General features: G+C 34.8%; 1 protein-coding gene across 3 annotated transcripts in view; it reads right to left on the bottom strand.

Annotated features, from left to right (window-relative positions):
- LOC111057765 (mitochondrial thiamine pyrophosphate carrier) overlaps positions 1–23,061 on the bottom strand; it is a 70,939-nt gene that overhangs the window by 20,003 nt on the left and 27,875 nt on the right. For all 3 annotated transcript variants that reach the window (XM_022345232.2, XM_022345231.2, XM_039428283.1), the window contains exon 5: positions 22,532–22,691. In XM_022345232.2, coding sequence (XP_022200924.1) covers positions 22,532–22,691 — 160 coding nt within the window. The remainder of the gene's footprint in view (positions 1–22,531; positions 22,692–23,061) is intronic.

The following is a 23,061-nucleotide window of genomic DNA, read 5'->3' on the forward strand; positions in this document are numbered from 1 at the left end:
ATCTATGGACAAATCAAATACAGAAAGTAACTCTTTCCTTATTCCTACTGGGGTATATTTAAAAACATCTAGCTTGATTCTAATTTTATAATTCAAATCAATGTTAGAGCTCTCAAATTCCTCCTCTAACCAATAGTTTGACACATACAATTCTTCCAGATTTTCAAACTGTAGAATATACCAAGTATTGTTTCTATTGTACACTTCTTTTATTGCAATAATGACGAACTCTATACCTTCTGGTAACTCTTCTAATCTTTTGCACTGTCCTACTTTTACTTTCCCTTAATTTCCAGCATTGTGATGTTATTATACTGCTCCACTTTTTTGTGTGAAGGGAGTGTCTTCCAAGTTTTTCGATACATCTGACAGAAACTTAAGTGATTCTATTCTAGGAAATGTATGACCATTATAGCTTGTCATACCATTGACTGTAATACACAAATTTTTCTTTCCCTTGGTAGACAAATAATTTCTTTTTTGTCAGTGTAAGGGATTACAAAATAACCCTCTTTCTTAAGGTCTTCTATTGCATTGTATGCATTAATAAAGACATTTTTATGGCACCCCTTACAAAGTAAACATTTTTCGAACCTTCCTTTTCTCCTAAAACACCTACATATGGGAATTTTCCTTTATTATTTACAGTAAATGCAGTCACATTGTACACTCCACTTAGATCAAAATTTCGCCAATGTGAATGGAAAGGCTCAAGTTCCTCTCTCAAATTTTCTATTTCTTCCAAAATTCTTCTAGCTGCTTATGCTGTTCCCTAAATGACTGTGTGGCTTCAAAAAACTCAGTTTTCCTCCGTTTTAGATCAATTTCATCCAGTTCTAGCTTACGCTTCTTGGCTGATAGCACTGCGATAGGAGATGAGGGCTGTATCTCTTTAACAGAGTATGGGAGAAGCTTACAAGTTATGTTTGGTTGTTTTCTTAAGACTTGTGGTATCAAGTTACCTGTTGCTACAAGGCCCAACTCATCTAGGTCAACAACTTTGGATATGGTAGAGAAAACTGTGGTTGACTTGGAGAAATATGTCTCACCACTCTTAATATAGCACTTTTGTGAGAAACTGATATTATTTTTGTTTGATGGATCCTCAAAAATCTCTACATAATTTATAGGTAGTAAATTGAAACTGAATGCAGAAATAACATAAGAAATTATTTTATTTCTATGTTGTGGGTCAGTGGGGAGCTTTACTTGTACTCAAGTCAATTTCTTGGTATTGCTATTACCCCAGTAAACATACTGTAGAAGATCATTATAGACCAAACAACAACTATTTTTTAAATTATCTGTCAGTTTTCTCCACATTTTAGCCAAGGACACAGAATAAATTGGGGCATTTGGAAATAATTTCTACTATCATTCAAGAGTGACAAGCTATCTGAATAGGGTCAAAGATTTTGCTATTGTCTCTATTTATTAAACTATAGTTATAGATTGTAGCTTCCAAACGAGTAATACCATGCATTTTAGCTGCATCAGAGGTAAAGGTTTCCTGTAATCTTGTATCTGGACAGGCAATAAAGTCTACAATATGGTTACCTAACTGCTTATTTACACCAGGGCTTGTGATTTGACATACAAACTTATTATAAATTTTTACCCTCACATTACTATTAACCCAAGTCAAGCAATCAATCCCAACAGTTTTATTGTTATCTACTATCACATTATAGTCTTCTTTATATTCTCCTGGAAACAGAAACAATGATTTGTAGTTAGAAAGTCACACATTCCATTCTTGTTGAATATTCCAGCAAAGTCCTGTGTTATGTCCAAGTCTAGTAGATAGAAGTGCTCCTTCCTCAGCTGCTCCAATAATCTCGCTAGTTCTTCTATCAATGTAGCAATTGGGACATCTGCAAGCTCCACTTTGTAAGGTATCCCCACTGGTTCCTGGTATTTTTGTTTCATCTCGTTGTAATCATCTTTACCAAGCACTTGTAGAATCTTTTGAGACATATCACTTCCACTGTCCAATAGGTAAGCCAGCTTTGCTTTGACTCCATGTTTAGCTGACATCATATTAGAGAATTTGCCTCTTAAATATAAGTTGAATGCACCACATATATCCTTTTTTAGAACGAAGCGTCTCTTATCCATTGGCTCACAATCATCCAAAGCACAGATTTTCACAAGCATTATATTGTCACAAAAAGGTTCTGTAATAGGCACAAGATTTGAGTCATCCTGCACAAACAGTTCTTCCCCAGCAGTGTAATCAATATTTCCAATGTCTGTCACAAGGTTGTCATCACACAAGTTTTCTGATAGAAGCCACAAACCAAACCGCTCATTGGTAGGCTTCATTTTATTACCACAGAGCATACACATTCTAAACACCTTAGAAGTATCCATGTTTACTCCACCGTTGACACTATCAAACTGAATGAATGCAGATCAATGCAGTGGTATTTATAGTAATATAGTTGAGAATGACGTCATAGAGAATTATTGAAACAAATTTGGATGCTGACAAAGACTGGTCATGTGATATGGTGTGTGATCATGTGACAGGCGTAGGAGGAGTGGGGGTTGTTGAAATAGCCTTCTTTGAAAGCATAGCAAGGTGATTTCTTACCTATATGAAAAAATCTTAGGTAAATTTTATGAACAAGAATTAAAGAAATCAGAGTTAACTTTAGATGAAATGCAAGTTTATCTTGTAGAGAGAATATTAAAGAAAGTTGGAAAGCGTTATCTAGTAAAGTGGCTCGGTTTTAGTGAACCGTCTTGGATAGATAAGAGTCAATTACTAACTAAGTAAATATTTTACAATTGATTATATACGCTGATCATTCCAACTTATAGTTTAATATGTTTTCAGATATGAGCTGTCGAACGGAATCATTTGATGGATATATAAGCTCAGTATATATTATAATAGACATTTTAATGAATACGTAAATATGATTCTGTTTCTTTAGAAAAAATGCCGAGAATACAAAGTTATCGTTGTGAACTAACTGAACTATTGGAGACGCATCAGCAATTATTGACCAGTTAGCAGAAAAAGGATGGACAAATATGAAATATCTACATTTGTGAGAGACTATGAAAAATTAGGAGTTTGGCATAGTGATAACTATAATCATATTTCAGTTTGTGATTTATACGGTACATCATATGATGCTTACAGGGGAAAAGATTGCCCCGATTCATGGAGATGTGATTGTGCACATCTTAAAGAGTCTATCGATAAAATTAAAAATGTATAACAAAAAAAATAAACATTTAACAAAAGAACAATTAAATGAACTTATCTGGAATTTTTTATCTATTTGTTCAGATGAGAGTGGGCTAGAACAAGATTGATAGCATATTATGTTAATTTCAGATTGGAGATGGATTCAATTTCATTTGATAAGAACTATTTTTCGAATAAAATCGATAAAAATATAGATGTTGTTATTTCGAACTTATTGACAAAACAATATTAGAATTGAATAATTTCGGAAAAGAAGGACTAACGTTTGAGGAATATTTAACATTTATAAAACCTGGTAAAAGTGAAGAACAGAAGTCAGAACATATAAGCGTATGTTATATTATAAATAAGAACAGTTTGATACATCGAAGATGTGAATTAAAGGAAATTCCTGAATTTTGCTATTGTAATTCATTAGGTTGGTTGAATATTCAAATGTATTATTTCATTGATGATAGGTTAACAGATAAAAACATTGATAGTGTAAGATTTACATTTGAAATTATGAAAATGTGTGGCGAATCAGCAATGTTGTACAAACTATAACTTTAACTTTTTTACAGAAATCATGATGATCTCGTTAATTGAGGAGAGAATAAAACTATTAATACTAAAAGCTTTGAATGTGAAAATTAATTGTAATATATAATAGTAATACTTGTAGAGGTTAAGGAATAAATGTATTAGTTGTAAGTTACGAATAAATAAATGCAAAATTATTATAACTATTGACAAAAGTTTGAAAAATAAAGACGATATTGTACAAATTTTTGATTATTGCATACCATATTAATAATGTATGTAACTATATACTTGAATTATGTAAATAATTATCAAAAATAAATGCTGTATAATGTTTCTCATTCTATGTTGATTTATTGAATTAAACCAAGCTACTCTAGTTGTAAAGGTATGTGTAAGTTAGAATAATATATGAAGCCGGTTTAGTCTGATTAAGTATGTACACATATAATTGATTGAACAGTAGTAAGGAAGTCTTCATACTAACAACATAGAATATTATGGTAGAAGAGAAAGATATTTCAAAAAATAAAAAATAAAAATGGTTTAGCTATTGTCGACTTTGATGAATTGGTTATTAGTTCTTGTTCCACTGAACAGGAAAATAAAAAATAAACATGGAAGTTTATTTCCTAGCAATGTTAGAGCATTAATTGTAGGCACATCAGGATGTGGAAAATCGAATCTAGTATTGAATTTAATTTTTAATACTGATGGACTTGGTTTCAGTCATCTATATCTATTCAGTAAAAGTTTGAAACAGGATAATACATATTTCTGGATAAAGTATTTTCTAAATTAAGTAAGTTAAGTTTAGAGGTAAGCTTGGAAAATTAAATACAAAGTAGAAACAATCAAAAGTATTTTTCCAGAACTAGTATATGAAAACAGAGATTTTCAGGATAGATTGAATTCAGCATTTATCAGTAATAGCGAGAAATCGAATTTTATATCAAGGAAAGAGTTTAACATTGAAAAAGCAACATTGGTAAGCTTGGAAAATTTAAATACAACAGTAGAAACAATCAAAAGTATTTTTCCAGAACTAGTATATGAAAACAGAGATTTTCAGGATAGATTGAATTCAGAATTATCAGTAATAGCAAGAAATCAAATTTTATATCAAGGAAAGAGTTTAACATTGAAAAAGCAACATTGGTAAGCTTGGAAAATTTAAATACAACAGTAGAAACAATCAAAAGTATTTTTCCAGAACTAGTATATGAAAACAGAGATTTTCAGGATAGATTGAATTCAGAATTATCAGTAATAGCGAGAAATCAAATTTTATATCAAGGAAAGAGTTTAACATTGAAAAAGCAACATTGGTAAGCTTGGAAAATTAAATACAACAGTAGAAACAATCAAAAGTATTTTTCCAGAACTAGTATATGAAAACAGAGATTTTCAGGATAGATTGAATTCAGCATTTATCAGTAATAGCGAGAAATCGAATTTTATATCAAGGAAAGAGTTTAACATTGAAAAAGCAACATTGGTAAGCTTGGAAAATTTAAATACAACAGTAGAAACAATCAAAAGTATTTTTCCAGAACTAGTATATGAAAACAGAGATTTTCAGGATAGATTGAATTCAGCATTTATCAGTAATAGCGAGAAATCAAATTTTATATCAAGGAAAGAGTTTAACATTGAAAAAGCAACATTGGTAAGCTTGGAAAATTGGTAAGCAGAAAAATCTGTTTGAGTCCTTATGACGATAAGAGATATATTGCTGAGAACGGTGTTGACACTTTACCTTTCGGACATTATAGAGTGCCAACTGTGAACTGATTGACAGTTGTGCCAACTGTGAACTATGACAGGCATCCAACACCACTGATTTCGAGTTGTAAATATGAATATTATTAGATCTAAGATAGCATTAGAACTTCATAGTGTACCACGCGTTAACTATCCCACTCGCAAATATGAGTTGAAAAGTGAAAAAGACTTGCTTCAAGCCGATCTCATTGAGATGACCAGTTTATCACGTTTTAATAAAGGTTATAGGTATATCTTAGCTGTTATTAATTGTTTTTCAAAATTCGCATATTGTGTACCATTAAAAGACAAGTCAAGTCAATCTGTATTTGATGCGCTCGAGGCAATTATTTCTAAAAATAAGGGAGTTAAGTTGTTTCAATCAGATCAGGGAACAGAATTCTTTAATTCAAAAGTTGAAGCGTTATTAGATAGATACAGTATCAAACATTATCATGTTTTACCGATAAGAAAGCCTCCATAGTTGAAAGGTTTAATAGAACAATTAAAGCAAAAAATTATAGATATTTAACTGAGCGTGGAACCAAAAACTGGATATCAGAGCTAGACAGTTTGGTTCGTGATTATAATGCAACAATGCACACTTCAATTAGAATGAAACCTAAAGATGTGAGGAAGAAAGATCGTAATCATGTTTTAATGTCTTTGAATTCTGCATTCAATAGACGATATAAATTGAAAAATTCAAAACCGAAATTTAAGCTAGGAGATGTTGTACGAATCTCAAAGAAAAGAGTTCTTTTCGATAAATCTTATAACATAAATTGGAGTGCAGAGTATTTTGTAATTCATTCTATATTTCCTTCTCAGCCTGTAACGTATAGCTTGCGAGATCTAAACGGAGAAGTAATTAGTGGTAGGTTTTACGGAGAAGAAATTAAAAAAACAGAATTAAACGAATCGGAGAGAGAAGTATATCTGATTGAAAAAATATTAAAGCGTGACAAAAAAGGATTGTATGTTAAGTGGATTGGATTTTCAATGCCTAGTTATATTAGTAGTAGTCAACTATTAGATGAAAAATAATCTATTGTAATACATTCAGTGTAAATAAGATTTGGTGTAAATATATAGCTCTTTATCCTTCAAAAAACGCTTCTCATTTTAATCCAAAGATTCGTAATTTGCTAAGGGAACAGATGCATTCAAGAGGGTGCGGGAAAGAGAGGGAATGATATGTTGAAGTGAGCTATCAGTGGGGGAGCGAGCGAAGCCGCTGTGATAAGCCGCCTCCTCCTCTCCCTCACTGATAACTTACAAAAAATGATTAGTTCCTTATCAGATCATGTGCTGCACACGTGTCTAACATGATTCCGATAGTAATTTCGACAATGTTATAAGAGAGAAAGAAATGCCAACATGGTGTAAAAATGGTAAGTTGTTACCTCATAATGCGAGGATCCTTATAATAGGCTCTTCAGGGTGTGGCAAGACCATTTGCTATTTAATTTAATTTTTTCAAAGAATGGGTTGAGATTTAAAACTATATACTTGCATACGAAGAGCGAGTATCAAGATAAGTACTTGTTTTTGAGAAAAGTCTTTTCAAAAATGAAAGGTTTAATAGAACAATTAAAGCAAAAATTATAGATATTTAACTGAGCGTGGAACCAAAAACTGGATATCAGAGCTAGACAGTTTGGTTCGTGATTATAATGCAACAATGCACACTTCAATTAGAATGAAACCTAAAGATGTGAGGAAGAAAGATCGTAATCATGTTTTAATGTCTTTGAATTCTGCATTCAATAGACGATATAAATTGAAAAATTCAAAACCGAAATTTAAGCTAGGAGATGTTGTACGAATCTCAAAGAAAAGAGTTCTTTTCGATAAATCTTATAACATAAATTGGAGTGCAGAGTATTTTGTAATTCATTCTATATTTCCTTCTCAGCCTGTAACGTATAGCTTGCGAGATCTAAACGGAGAAGTAATTAGTGGTAGGTTTTACGGAGAAGAAATTAAAAAAACAGAATTAAACGAATCGGAGAGAGAAGTATATCTGATTGAAAAAATATTAAAGCGTGACAAAAAAGGATTGTATGTTAAGTGGATTGGATTTTCAATGCCTAGTTATATTAGTAGTAGTCAACTATTAGATGAAAAATAATCTATTGTAATACATTCAGTGTAAATAAGATTTGGTGTAAATATATAGCTCTTTATCCTTCAAAAAACGCTTCTCATTTTAATCCAAAGATTCGTAATTTGCTAAGGGAACAGATGCATTCAAGAGGGTGCGGGAAAGAGAGGGAACGATATGTTGAAGTGAGCTATCAGTGGGGGAGCGAGCAAAGCCACTGTGATAAGCCGCCTCCTCCTCTCCCTCACTGATAACTTACGAAAAATGATTAGTTCCTTATCAGATCATGTGCTGCACACGTGTCTAACATGATTCCGATAGTAAATTCGACAATGTTATAAGAGAGAAAGAAATGCCAACATGGTGTAAAAATGGTAAGTTGTTACCTCATAATGCGAGGATCCTTATAATAGGCTCTTCAGGGTGTGGCAAGACCAATTTGCTATTTAATTTAATTTTTTCAAAGAATGGGTTGAGATTTAAAACTATATACTTGCATACGAAGAGCGAGTATCAAGATAAGTACTTGTTTTTGAGAAAAGTCTTTTCAAAAATGAAAGATGTTGAATTTCATATAAACAGCAATTGTGAATCTATACCTCACCCGAACAAAATATCACAATATTCTTTAGTAATATTCGATGACTTCCAACTTAATCATGTACCTCAAATAAGAAAATATTTTACTATGGGACGACATCGTAATATTGACACTGCATATTTAATTCAGAGTTATGGAGCTACACAGAAACATTTCACTAGGGACAATGCAAATATGATTATAATCTTCAAGATAGATTTATTGAGTCTGAAATTAATTCACAGAGATCATGTTGGAGGAGATATTTCTTATAAAGATTTCGTTAAACTTTGTCATAAAGTTTGGAATCGTAAACCTCATAATTTTGTAACTATTATGAGCGAGTGTGGAATTAATAGCGGCAAGTACTGAGATTCGCTCGATACGTTTCTTACCGTTCAGTAGAGATTAATTCTTTGTGCAGTCATGTTGTCTAAAACACGCAGCAGGGAGCTGAATAGAAAGAACGTTGGTTTAATCGAAAAGATTAAGAAATTGAGAAAAGTAATCAGCGACAAGCATAAAAGCTTAGTTAATTTTGAAAAAAGATCGGAGGAATACAATAGGAAAACGCTCTCGCCGTTGATAGAGCCCATAATTGAACTGGGAAAAAACAAATCTAGTTTTCACTCTGGTGTAAAAAAGGAAGAGGCAAAAGAGGAGAGTATGGAGATTGGTGATGAACAGTCGAGTTATGATAAAAGCTATGAGAGTTCAACAGACAATCTTTCAAGCTCAACTAAATTTGAAAACAGTTTACTTGGTTCTAGTAAAAACGATGATGTGCTGTCACAATATCTAAAAACGTTTCATGCGGAAAAATTGAATAATTCAATTAGTTATGGAATTTCATACAATTCTAAAGATGACGTGTATTATATTGGAAATCAGCAAGTAATATTTGACGATGGTTATATAGATATTAATAATGAAAGATTTCGTTTAACACACGGTCTACTTGAGTTATTATTCAGTTCAAGACCGAATTCGAATCTTTATAATCAGAGAGATCTGGATAAGTATAAAAAAATCTTAACACTTACAGGCATACATTTAGATCGAAGAGGTTATGTTAAACGAAATCAGGGAATTAAATTGCAAATGATTCAGAAGTTATTTCCCAGTAAAAAAATTAGTAAAAAGAAGGGATGGTGTTTATTGAAATTTGCAAAAAATAATTCTCATGATAGAATTTATCAATACTTTGATAATTTTGACGAATTAGTGGAAAGATTAAATTTACTCTATTCCTCAAAAGCTTCTGGCAACACTGGACATGATGTTGAGATCGCGTCTATAATTGAAGAGCTAAAAGAAGCAAAACTAATTGTTTAGTGTTACGATGACTCTGCATCGATTCGGTCGAATTGATACACCTAGTGCTGGGGCTGCTGTTGCTAATCTTACGTGTGATATTGACTCAATAATGCAGAAAATAATCGAATCGATAAATCAACAAGGAATCAGCGAAGCTGTGAAATTTTATTTAGATTCGCAAATAACCAAACTCGTTTCGGAAAATACAAAGAATATTGGAGTGAGCATAATTGAAAGAGAACATATTCTAAGTTCATTACAAGATTTTAGTGCCAATATCGATAAAGCTATTGCAGAGAGAACTCTAACCTTAGAATCTGCTCTAGGAGAAGTGAAAACTTTAACAGACAGCTTTTCATCCCAGTTGGACAGTATTAACAACGATAAAGTTGATAAAGGTTATTTAGATGAGAAATTAAAAGCCATATCAGATAAAATTAAGAATTTGGAGGTGTTGGACAGAAACTATCTCAATACTAAATTAAAACAGCTTAGTACAGAAATTTTTACTAAAGTAAATGAAACACAGCCATCGCCAATTGATAAGCAATATTTAGAATCTACTTTGCAGAAATTGACTAGTTCTTCATTAACAAAGGAAGAGTTTGAAAAACGATTATCTGAAATGGCGAGTGCAATAAAAGCTAATATTATGGACGGTATTGAACAATTCATTACAAAAGATGCTATTGCTATTCTGATTAATCAAATTGCAGAAAAGTATGCAACTAAAAATGATATGGAGATTTTATAAGAAAAACGAGATGGAAGTCGTTGTGAAAAGCGTTCGTGATGAAATAGCTGAGGCAATTAAAAATTTGGAAGAGGGCACTGTCATGAGACTGCAGTGTTCGGCTCCATTCATAGATTATCCTAATTTATTCATACACAGGATAGCACATGATATTGTGTCCAGATATGCCCGGGTTAGTTTTCATATGAACTGGATAGAGGCCAAAAAACATAACCTTACAGAAAATCAGGTAGCCGAAATTATTACAGAAAAAATGGGTTTAGCACAGTACAAAAGGGTCGTATTGACGCCAAAACATAAAATCTCAAAAAGACTGGTAAGCGGTGTAACGCGTAGCTGCAAAGATCAGAGTGCAGATCATGGTTTCACTTTAATCTGGCAGTAGAGTACGCTCGATCAAAGGAGAGTTTAGAAAGGTGTTGTTTGAATTCTCCTTCTCTAGCCTTTCGTAATGCAAAGATCGCTGCGCAGAGAGAAGCATATGGTTTCACTTTAATCTGACAGTATAGGAACGGTGGATCAAAATGGAACTTAGTTAGTCGTTGTCTGTATTCTTGCTTCACTCGCCTTTCGTAATAGAGAATAGCAAAAAAGGAATTTAGAAGGAAGGGTGCCAGTAAGAGATGGAGTGAGTAAAAGAAGGAGAGAGCAGATGTGCCATCTGGCTAGACGGGTGAGTTGCACAATCTCCGACTGCTACTTGTGAGAGACAGAGAAACGAGGGGCATATCACAATTTCTCGCGTTCTTATCGTATCCATTAAGTTAATACCATCAACATGTTGATAAGGAAAGTGGGGGCGTAGCACGTGATGTACTTTCATTAAGGACACAAAGACACACACTTGTCACTTACCTCTAATTGCTCAAGCTTATAAGATCAAAAATGAGTGAGAATTTTGATTGTACAAGTTTCAATGAATTCTCAATTGAAGCAGACCCGCAAGCCAATTGGGGTTTCGACTGTTTTCCTTTTGATTGGTTTGCAGTAACAAAGACAGCATAGATGTAGAGTGAAGGATTCACTTCAATCTGTCAGCATAGATGTAGAGTGAAGGATTCACTAGTACAGTATAGCAAAAAGGATTCACTTCAATCTGTCACCAAGGGAATTTTTCCCTCTCAAAGGGATTTTTTTCCCTCATCTAGCATTCACTTCAATCTGTCAGTATAGCATTAGATGTACAAATATGCATTCACTTTAATTTGACAGTATAAGTTATTAGATGTAGAAATATGGATTCACTTTAATTTGACAGCATTAGATTATTAGATGTAGTAATATTGATTCACTTTAATTTGACAGTAGAGAATGGATTCACTTTAATCTGTCAGTAGAGAATTTTTCCCTCAAAGGGAAATTATTTTTTCCCTCACTCCCCTCACAGGGAAATTATTTTTTCCCTCACTGAGAGAGAGAGAGAGAGATCACTCTCTCCTTCTTCATCCCCCTCGTCCTCACTGGGGGAGGGGAAGATTAGATTAGATTAGATAAATTAAGATTAGATAAGATAAGAGAGAGAGGGTGAGGGAGAGAGAGAGAGAGAGGGGGGGGGGAAATCTATTTTTAGAACACCCCCCGCCCGCAGGGTGGGGAGGCGGGATGAACGAGGGGGGAGAGGGGGGAGGGGATTTCGAGCAAAAAAGTCTGTCTGAAATCTTGAAATTCATCTACTGGGACTTGTGGCAGTTGATAGAGCTTATCGATGACCATTTCAGGTATAACTTTAATCAAAATCGTTGGAGCCATTTTTGAGAAAATTGCAATAAACCCTGTTTTTGACAACATTTTTGCCATTTTAGCCGCCATCTTGAATTGCATTTGATCAAAATCGTTCGTGTCTGATTCCTATATTGTAAGGACCGTAAGTTCCAAATTTCAAGTCATTCCGTTAATTGGGAGATGAGATATTGTGTACAAAGACGCACATACACTCATACATACACACACACATACAGACCAATACCCAGAACCCACTTTTTTGGACTCAGGGGACCTTGAAACGTATAGGAATTTAGAAATTGGGGTACCATAATTTTTTTCGGAAAGCAATACTTTCCTTACCTATGGTAATAGGGAAGGAAAGTAAAAATATCCATTGTTCAAAATTACTATAGTCTACTGTTACAAATTCTACTTATACTACTACAAACAAATAACAATAATACTATGTGAAGTTTTAAATACCGGCTTGTGCGAGTAATCCTAGTGAAGGTATGGAGGGCTTAAGGGCCCTACACACCTACAAATTTGGCTTGCGGATTTGGCCTGTCTTGGCTCGTGTCCTTGAATGACTCGGAGCAAAATCACTACACACTAGTAGTAAGCAACATGAGCCCGGCCTGCCCTACATTTCAACGCAATCCTCTCCACCAAAATCTAAATCGTCCAATAATGGAGATAGAGGAATTTTGATTTCAGATTTGAATTCAGCTACCCCAAATTCTTTGAAGCATAAGTCCAATTTTTGAAAATACCCGAAAACAAGGGAGTTATGGCTGTTTTTAATATAGCTTTCTATTATCATAGTAAAAACGTACTAGGTTAATAAGATAATAATTTTTCTGCTTACAAATGGAAAGGTTTTTAGAAGTGTTTGAACACTTAAGCTGCGTACACATATTCGCGCTTCCAACCAGCACCGAGCACGCTCCTCCCTCGTACCACCATCGAACCACAGTCGCACCGCCCACGCACCCATCATGAACGTTATGGAAGATGTTAGATCTTCTCGCATTCCCCGGTCGAATGACTCTTGCTCGCCGGTCGATCATCAATCGCTCTGCTGGAGTGACGTTCGGTTGTGGAGCAGAGCAAAAGCACCTTTAAAAGTTTAGGTCTAAACATGAACATTTTTAAAACTTTTCTTTAAATTGTGAACTTTGGAAAGATGAATCCAAATATGAAATCAGAAAATCAAAAATCAACTATGAATATGAAAAGAGTTGAATATGGATTCAACTCTGACCATTTTCACGTCCATTTCCTCCTTATTGTTATCTTATCTGTCTCTCTCCACACACACACACACCACACACACACACACACACACACACACACACACACACACACACACACACACACACACATACGTTACTTTTGAATTTTAGTCCCCTGAAGATTAAATTTTTACGTCGTGATCAAGCTTCGTATCTATCTAATCTATGCATAATTTTGATATTATTTTCCATTTACAGACGTTGTAATTCTTCCTTCATCAATTTGTTTTCTTTGGTGATGTTTGCTAGTAGGTTTGTTATTCCCAACACATCGTTCTTTGTAGCCAATTCATTGAATTTTTCATTAAATAACTTTTCAATTGTTAATTCTATAGTTTGTATCAAATCGTCATTTTTCTAATTACACCCTTTCTTAGCGGCATGTGAGCTCTCAAGCGAGGAACTCATAAAACGATCACATTTCTCATCTCGCTGTTGCATTGTAATGAATTTATCCATATGAGCAGTTGTATCTCGAAACTTGTCTAAGTTCACACACACACACACACACACACACACACTTTAACCGGCGAAAGTACTTTAAGGATACCCATCTCTCTCTCTCTCTCTCTCTCTCTAGGATATTTTTTATATTCTTTCCGAAGAATGGGCATTGATATGTCCAAAGCTCCGCCAATTTATGTAGATGTATAACAATATAATTATCAGCTATAGTTATTATATTATTACAAATTGCTTTTTCATATCATATAGAGTTCAATAATTATTATTTTCTAAGTCTATATTATGTAAATTCATCTATAATTTTGCTGTACTGTAAGCTATTGTATATAAGTGTATAAGCCAGTATATATTGTAATCCACATAAACAAAGTACTCAATCAATCAATCTCTCTCTCTCTCTCTCTGACGGATGTGAATTCAGTAAGCTTTTTGAGGTCCGCTGAAGTGCAGTTTCATTAACAGATCTTTCAACGCCACTTAAAAGTAATTGTGCTTCATTTGTAGTTTCTTTTTATATGTGTTTTACTTTTATTCTTCATCTCTTCTCCCTGCCCCCTTATTTTTCTCTATTCTCTCTTCCTCCTGGATAGAGCTTTCTGCTATCTTATAATTATGACAATTAATCTGTCATTTTCCAATTATCTACTAATTTCTCTTTTTCTTAATTGCATTAATACCATTTTGTTCATGTTACTATCTTTTATTTTGTTTAATTATCTGGATGTATATTTTGTAATGCTGTTTTTGTGCAATGGGTCTGTCGAGACCTAGCACACCATCAATAAAATCAATCAATCTCTCTCTCTCTTTCTCACACAGACACACACTAACTCTTAATTCACACAGCGTAGCAGTAGATAGAGAATTGAACCCTCTATACTTGAAATATTGTAAAGCCTCAACCAGCTCCCAATAAGTACGGTAAGATGTAACTCTTTACATCTTATGTTAGATAGTATTTAAAATACTATGACAATTCATTGATCGAAAAAATTCGAAAAATACTCAATATTAACCTGTTAAAAATAGAGACAAAAAAATTGTGATTCAATTTCAGCTTTCTCAATAAAATTTCCCACAAGTAGACAAAGATAATAGAAAAAAGTTCATTTTTATTGAATAAAAAATTGAAATATAATTATTCTACAGCTAATAAAATTTTTTGAGAAACACTGGTATTATTATTTTACAGTACTAGTACTTTCTTGCTATAAGTTCAACCAAATTCTTCATAGAAATAGAATTCTTTATTAATAACATTAAAGTGCTCACAGAGTTTTCATTTTCGACTATTTTAGAGCTCCCGCGAACCATTTTACTAATTCGCGGGGGCTGAATCCAAATCTGAAATCAAAATTTTGCTATCTCAATTTTTAGGCGATTTAGATTTTTGGTAACTAAACGCGCCCGGCCGGGAGAGCCTACACACTCACGGATTTCGCCCGAGCCGAGCCGAGCCGCGCCAGTAGCCGTGGGCGGATTTGGCTCGGCTCGACTCGGCCTTGCTCGGCTCGCAATTAATAGTTTGTGTAAAACAAGTTGAGACTTGGCCCTCCATCCAAAGAAATTACAGGGTTGCCAAATCGTGTAAAATTGCAACTTTCTAAAATTTCCAATTCAACGTCAGAATTGGATGTAAATATCATCCCCGATATCCTAGTAGTGCTAAAAAAGTTTCAGGGTTGAAGGATTAAAAGGTAATTTAATTTTTATGATAAAATTGGAAACATCGCGGAGATTTGTTTTTCTTTTGAATATCACTTCTTGCAGAATCATATAGCATCGTAATGCGTAATAATTTTATATGTAATCAACGGGGAGACTGTCTCCATTCTATTGGTGCCTGGATCATTTTTATCCGACCCATAGTTATTTTTCAACTAATAATTATGTTCGTCAATGTCGAGACATCTCGAACATAAAACCTGAAATTTTCGACATGCTAGATACTTCTTTGTTTCAAAAGATAAGTAGGTGGTGAAAGCGAGAAAGTTCCTCAGAAATAATTGAATTATTTTTCCAATTGTCAAACGTGTTCGGAAGAACGTATTTTGGCCTGTCAGGAGTTTCAAAGTCAAGGATAGCGGCTGAATGGTGTGCTGCCATATGCTATCAATAGCTGGGATCAACAAATTCAAAATTCAGAACGATTGAAAAATTCAGCAACTGCATGCCAGATGATGAAATAATAGTGAAAAAAACAACCTCGCCTTGAATAATCCAAGCGGTGTTTCATTACAGCCTTTCTAGAGGCAATCAGCTGCTTGCGTTTGAAATAATTCAGTCAAATAATCTTGTAAATTGCCAGCCTTTAGCATACAATTTGGTACACAATGCATTCCATGCAGCTACTCTTCTAACTTCAAAATTCCTTTGAGACCAAAATACGATCTTCCGACTACTTTTGACAATTGAAAAAACAATTATTTCTGAGAAACTTTCTTGCTTTCACCACCCACTTATCTTTCGAAACAAGAAAGTTTCCAGCATGTCGAAAATTTCATGTTTTCTGCTCGAAATGTCTGGACATTGACGAACATAATTATTAATTAAAAAATATCCATGGGTCGGATATGAATGATCCAGACACCAATAGAAAGGGGACAGTCTCCCCGTTGATTTGATATGAAATTATTATGTAATAAAACGCTACATGATTCTGAGAGAAGTGATATTCAAACGAAAAACAAATCTTTGCGATGTTTCCAATTTTATCATAAAAGTTAAATTTCCTTTTAATCCTTCAACCCTGAAACTTTTTTTAGCACTACTAGGATATCGGGGATGATATTATACATCCAATTCTGACGTTGAATTGGAAATTTGAGAAAGTTGCAATTCTACACAATTTGGCAACCCTGTATTTTATTCGGATGGAGGGCCAAGTCTCAACTTGTTTTACACAAACTAAAATCGCCTACACTCTCACGGATTTCGCCCAAGCCGAGCCAAGACAGGCCAAATCCGTAGGTGTGTAGGGCCCTTTTAAAGTCAAGATCATGTGGCTGTGGAAGGGAGGGAGCAGACAGCTGGAACGTGGAGGCGTGCTAACCCCCCACCCCCCACCACCACCACCACTGCCACGCAGTCACGCCAGTACCTCCCTCCTCCCACCAGTCAGGTGGGAAAAATAAAATAAAAAAACTAAATAACATAAAACTAAATAACATAAAAATAAATAAAAAACATTACGGCGAAAACTGTATGGTTGTGTTTGTTTGATGGTTACACTGATGTCAACAGCACAAAAAGAGCAGAGCAGAAGCGAAGAGGGCTCACAAAAACCTGGGTTGACATAAACTTTCATGAAAATACGACCATCTTAGTCCAACAGGAGCATTTTCTAGCTAATGAAAGGAACAAAACAAGACTGATCGACTTGTTAATCGAGAAAATGATGGAAACAAGTATTGAAACAAATGTTGTTACCGGAGATGCTCATACCACTATTGTGAGGTGTGGGTTGGATAAAGCTGTTCTACATACAACTGTGATAGTTAGGGAAGATTTTGACTTGATAGTACTCCTCATTGGATTGGCACCACCATCTATCTATTCTTCATGAAGCCAGGACGTCAAAAAACAGAGACAAAACTGTTTTCAATAAAAAAACTCCAACAGCTTTCATTCGCCAAGACTTTTTCCTGGAGGCCCTAGTTTTTGAGTTATTTACAAAAAACCGAAAAAAATGCACCTTTAGCTCCATCCCCACCGGTCAGTAATTTTAGTACCTATGTTATTTAAAAGAAGCCTTCCCCTACAACTGTACCAATTTTGGCTTATACATGAAAAGTTCTTCATTACTCCTAACAACAAAACAATATAATTTACAATTTATTTACAAACATAGTGGAGCGATGGAGGTAGCTTCAAGCTTCAGAGTGTTGCATTTAATGCATGTAATTCAATGGTTGTGCAGTACTATGTGTAGTGCACCATGCATTGCCCAGTACTATGTGCAGTGCACCATGCATTGCCCAGTACTATGTGCAGTGCACCATGCATTGCCCAGTACTATGTGCAGTGCACCATGCATTGCCCAGTACTATGTGCAGTGCACCATGCATTGCCCAGTACTATGTGCAGTGCACCATGCATTGCCGCTCCACTATGTTTGCATTCTAACACACAGAAAGAGTGATAGATTTATCTTAAACTCCATAGTGCCAACAACTATACTCTGTTCAAATTGGTATGAGCTCTGAAGGATTAGGCCGCCCCTCCTACTATACTCACACACACAAGCGCAGTCTCCTTTTGTGTGTGTAAGTAAAGGGACGGTCTGCCTACCTGTATACTACGTAGTATACATAGTATATCAATGGCGCATGTAGGCCTGGTGTCTGTGCTTGCACGTGGGTGTGCGAGGGTCGGCTTAATCTTTCAGCGCTCATGCCAGTTTGGACAGTGTATAGTAGTTCTGTGAACAGTAGACCTCGCGCAGTTTTAAACCACAGCCTCCTCTGATACTGTCCATCAGAGTAAATTCTGTCATGTCATGTCAGCGAGATATCGCTGTAAAAACGGACAATGGACCAAGCGAATTGGGTTGGCATATCGATATGCTAATCATCTGTTTTAAACAATGTGACGTGGAGTTTTAGCACCATAAAATACTTTTGAAGTAAACAACTGAGCTTTAGTAGAATTGTAAAATGGAAAGAATAGATAGCCTAGTCAAGGTACCACTCAAATAAAATCAAATATTATTTATGATAAAAAGTAATCATGTTATCTATTAAGCGATAAGAAAACCATGCAAAATTGTAACTAAGCAATAATGAGAATTCTTTGGCAGAAAATAAAATTATAAAGTGGCTTGTTTATTATTGGCAGATTATAAAAATAAAAGATTGCATGTACAATTTGAGGTTAGAATCCTTTGTTTTGATTTAATACATCAATCAACAATTTATTGAATCGATATCTAACAAATCAGCTGATTGCTCGATCAACTATTATGAATTGAATTATAATTTCTACTCACAAACAACTAGAAAAACCAAAGTTGATCTTCATTATTCTCGATTGAATATATGGTTACTGATAATCAGTCACCAACTATCTTTTTGACTTCCTTATTGGTAATCTTCCATAACTTCACGGAAGCAGCGTTAAGAATTATTGATCACCAGTCATTGAACCCTATGGTGATTCATTATATTTGGAATATTCATGCATCTACTACTGAGCTAGAGCTGTGGTCTGAACCCAGCATATTTGCGAGCCGGACGGCCTTAACTTATTGCAAATTTATTTGCAAAATAGGGATTTTAGCAACCGCTCCAGTATATATCAAAAATACCGCACCACATAAGAATGTCGCCCAACATGGATGACAATATACCATTTTACAACAACTATCACAAAAAGATAATTACCTACAAAAAATATCAAAGGACATGATAAAATAATGTAATAATGATAAAATAATAACAATGAGCATTGATAAAGATAATTTCCTACAAAACATATCAAAGAACATTGATGAAATAATAACAATGAACATTGATAAAGATAATTTCCTACAAAACATATCAATGAACATACTATGTCATACCAATACATTCTAGGTATCTTGAGACATAATGTCAACTGTCAGCCTTAGTTTGAAAGCAGAGAAAGGTCGAGAGAAGGTTCTATGTTACTTCAAGTTATTAATTGCAGTTAATAATCCACTTAAATTGAGGCATTGGAGGATCTCAAACCAGTACCTTAAAAAACTCCACCAATCCCTCCTAAAATGTAACTATACTGAAAGGTTGTTACAGAAACAAAATCCAATCACAAAAATTCCCAAATCCCTCAAGCTCCAAAGCTCTGTACCACCTACTTCCCTGGAATCGAAAACCTCAAACCTGACCTTAAATATGTGTTCCATGTCGTCTCCTCCAATCCCTCTACCAAACACCGTTTCCAGTAACCACCCACCCTCATTTATAAGCAGCCTTCCAACCTCAAGAAGATTTTCAGTAAAAACCAATTACTCACCTCTGATGAAATCCCAACTGCCTGGTACCCTACCCTGCAAACGCCCCCGCTGTAAAACCTGTCCTATCACTGATCCTTCCATTTCCTTTAACAGTCCTATCACCAACTACACCCGTCAATCCAGTAATTGCATCTCCAAAAATTGCATCTACCTCCTTTCCTGCAACTTCTGTCCTGCCTTCTACATAGGTGAAAGCATCACTACACTAAAACTCCGGATAACCATCACAGGCCTTCCTTTAAAAATAATACTTCCCTACCCATAGCTCTGAGCACAACAAGAACTTTGAGATTGGGAGAAGAAGAATATACATGCTAAAAGACGAACTTTAAACCCTTAAAAACAACCCTTAGAGTTGAAATATTGCCAAAAGATTTCTTAGTGCGCCTCTAAAGGGCCAACTGAACATAACTACCAAATTTGAACGTTTTTGGTCCGGTAGATTTTTAGTTCTGCGAGTGAGTGAGTGAGTGAGTGCCATTTCGCTTTTATATATATAGATTCACTATGAAGAGATAGCAGACATCGTGTGTCTCCAGCGTTATTGTCCTGTCACCAGCTGGCTCAGATCTTGGATTAGTAGACTTGAAATGCGCGTGAACACTAACGGCAAGGAAAGTTGTGAGAGTGCGCTACACCAGATTTTTTACTTTCCTTGCCCTATTACCATAGGTAAGGAGAGTATTGCTTCACGAAAAAAATAAGGTACGCTAATTTCTAAATTTCTATACGTTTCAAGGTCCCCTGAGTCCAAAAAAGTGGTTTTTGGGTATTGGTCTATGATTGTGTGTGTGTGTATATATGAGTGTGTGTCAGTGTATACGATATCTCAACTCCCAATTAACGGAATGACTTGAAATTTGGAACTTAAGGTCCTAACAATATAGGAATCAGACACGAACGATTTTGATCAAATGCAATTCAAGATGGCGGCTAAAATGGCGAAAATGTTGTCAAAAACAGGGTTTATTGCAATTTTCTCGAAATCGGCTCCAACGATTTTGATTAAAGTTATACCTGAAATGGTTTGGGAAAAACCCAATTTCTAAATTCCTATACGTTTCAAGGTCCCCTGAGTCCAAAAAAGTGGGTTCTGGGTATTGGTCTGTATGTGTGTGTGTGTGTGTGTGTGTGTGTGTGTGTGTATGAGTGTATGTGCGTCTTTGTACACGATATCTCATCTCCCAATTAACGGAATGACTTGAAATTTGGAACTTAAGGTCCTTACAATATAGGAATCAGACACGAACGATTTTGATCAAATGCAATTCAAGATGGCGGCTAAAAAGGCGAAAATGTTGTCAAAAACAGGGTTTATTGCAATTTTCTCGAAATCGGCTCCAACGATTTTGATTAAAGTTATACCTGAAATGGTCATCGATAAGCTCTATCAACTGCCACAAGTCCCATATCTGTAAAAATTTCAGGAGCTCCGCCCCATCTATGCAAAATTTGATTTTAGATTCTCAATTATCAGGCTTCAGATACAATTTAAACACAAAAATTCAAGTTGAAAAGATTGAGCATGAAAATCTCTACAATCAATGTTCAGTAACATTTTCACCTAAAATTGAAAATAAGCTCGAAATTCGAGAAAATGTGATTATTCAATTGCAAACTGTTGGCAACTGTTGATTTTATTAGATCATTCACTATGAAGAGATAGCAGACTTTGTGTGTCTCCAGCGTTATTGTCCTGTCACCAGCTGGCTCAGATCTTGGAATAGTAGACTTGAAATGCGCGTGAACACTATCGTCGGGTGATCAATTTTCATAACGGCAAGGAAAGTTGTGTGAGTGCGCCACAGCAGATTTTTAGAATAGAGTTTGTGCCGCTCTAAAATGTGCTGTATTGAATGAATGGTATCGATGGAAGAATGATGAAGGAATGACATTGATCGATTTTTAGACGTGAGATATGCTCTGGAAAAACCAGGCCGATGATTAGACATGATTTTGTTGCACAGTCGTCAGAAGGAGATAATTAAATCGCTAAAAACCGTCAGAAACTTCAAAACTAATAGATGACATGGATAAATCTTCACAAGTTCACTTTCATAATGACCCTTCTCATTAATTTGAGAGTTGTTTTCATGAGCGAGGTCTACTATTCGCAGAACTACTAACTAGTAAGTATAATTCTTAACTACTAAATATAATAGTTAACTACTAAAAAAAGTATAATTATTTTAGTCTAATTCATTTCTGATTTCTAATTTTAAATCTCCTATTTTCTAACAATTCATAATCTACACTTTTCTTTATCCATAACCCACTCAAATTTGAAGTCTCCCGCTTGTAACCCATAATAGTCCCCCAAATACCCCCTCAATCTGTGCTCCTCCGTTCGTCTGTACTACGTGCTCTGTGCTCTATACTGCTTCATTCGTCTCTACCGCGTTCTCTATGGTCGTGACCGTTTGAGTTCGAATCAACACCACTCCCTGTTTGGTTGAAGAAGAGGACACAGCTCCTCGAAAATTTCCAAACAATAATTTAAGTTTTTAAGTGTTTTTAATCTATCTGTGTCTGTAAAGTGTTTCTGTTATGTGCTATATGTATTTTTTCATAAAAAAGGCACAGTTCAAAAAGAAACATTCGTGTCAAATTTCATGAAAATCTATTGCCGCGTTTAGCCGTCAATGCATGAAAAATATACATATATAAAACATAATGAGAAAAAACCATAGACTTGAATCTCAGACTTCTCTTCACTCGGTCAATCAAATTCATTATAATTCATGCCAACTAAGAATAATTTCCAGTTAATTTTCATGACTAGCAAGAGTATACAATTGATCCACTTACCAACAGAAAGAGTGATGCTTTTGAAGAGTTCATAGAAAAGGAATTGAGATCCAGCAAGAGGGCCCGAGACCATGAGAGCTGCGCTTGAGCCCCTAAAGTATCCTTGCATCCCTTCTTTCTTATAAATTTTGACGAAACCATCTACCATACCCTCATATGCCTGTAAAAGATACTTAGATTAAATAGGTACTTATTGTTTGAAGTGTACAGAATTCATTTGAATAAAAGTAAAGAACATATTATTTAATGAGATATTATAATGAAGCAGAAACTAATGTAGTTTTAATTTACTTTTGTTACCTATGAGTTACGGTTTGATTATTTAATTTTTATTCGAGAAACAAATTATTCAAAAATGTGTAGAATTTTTTTCAATCGAATTTTCCCATAATTTTGTATATTTGACAGTAATGTTTTCCTCCAATTCGCTATATCAATCAATAGATGAATGTTTGCCCTGAGTAAAAAAGTGAGTTCCCATTCAGAGATGACATAAGTATAGACTTATAAGAATCTTATTTATTTCGTGA

The sequence above is a fragment of the Nilaparvata lugens genome, chromosome 5 (assembly GCF_014356525.2).
Source record: "Nilaparvata lugens isolate BPH chromosome 5, ASM1435652v1, whole genome shotgun sequence".
NCBI lineage: Eukaryota > Metazoa > Arthropoda > Insecta > Hemiptera > Delphacidae > Nilaparvata > Nilaparvata lugens.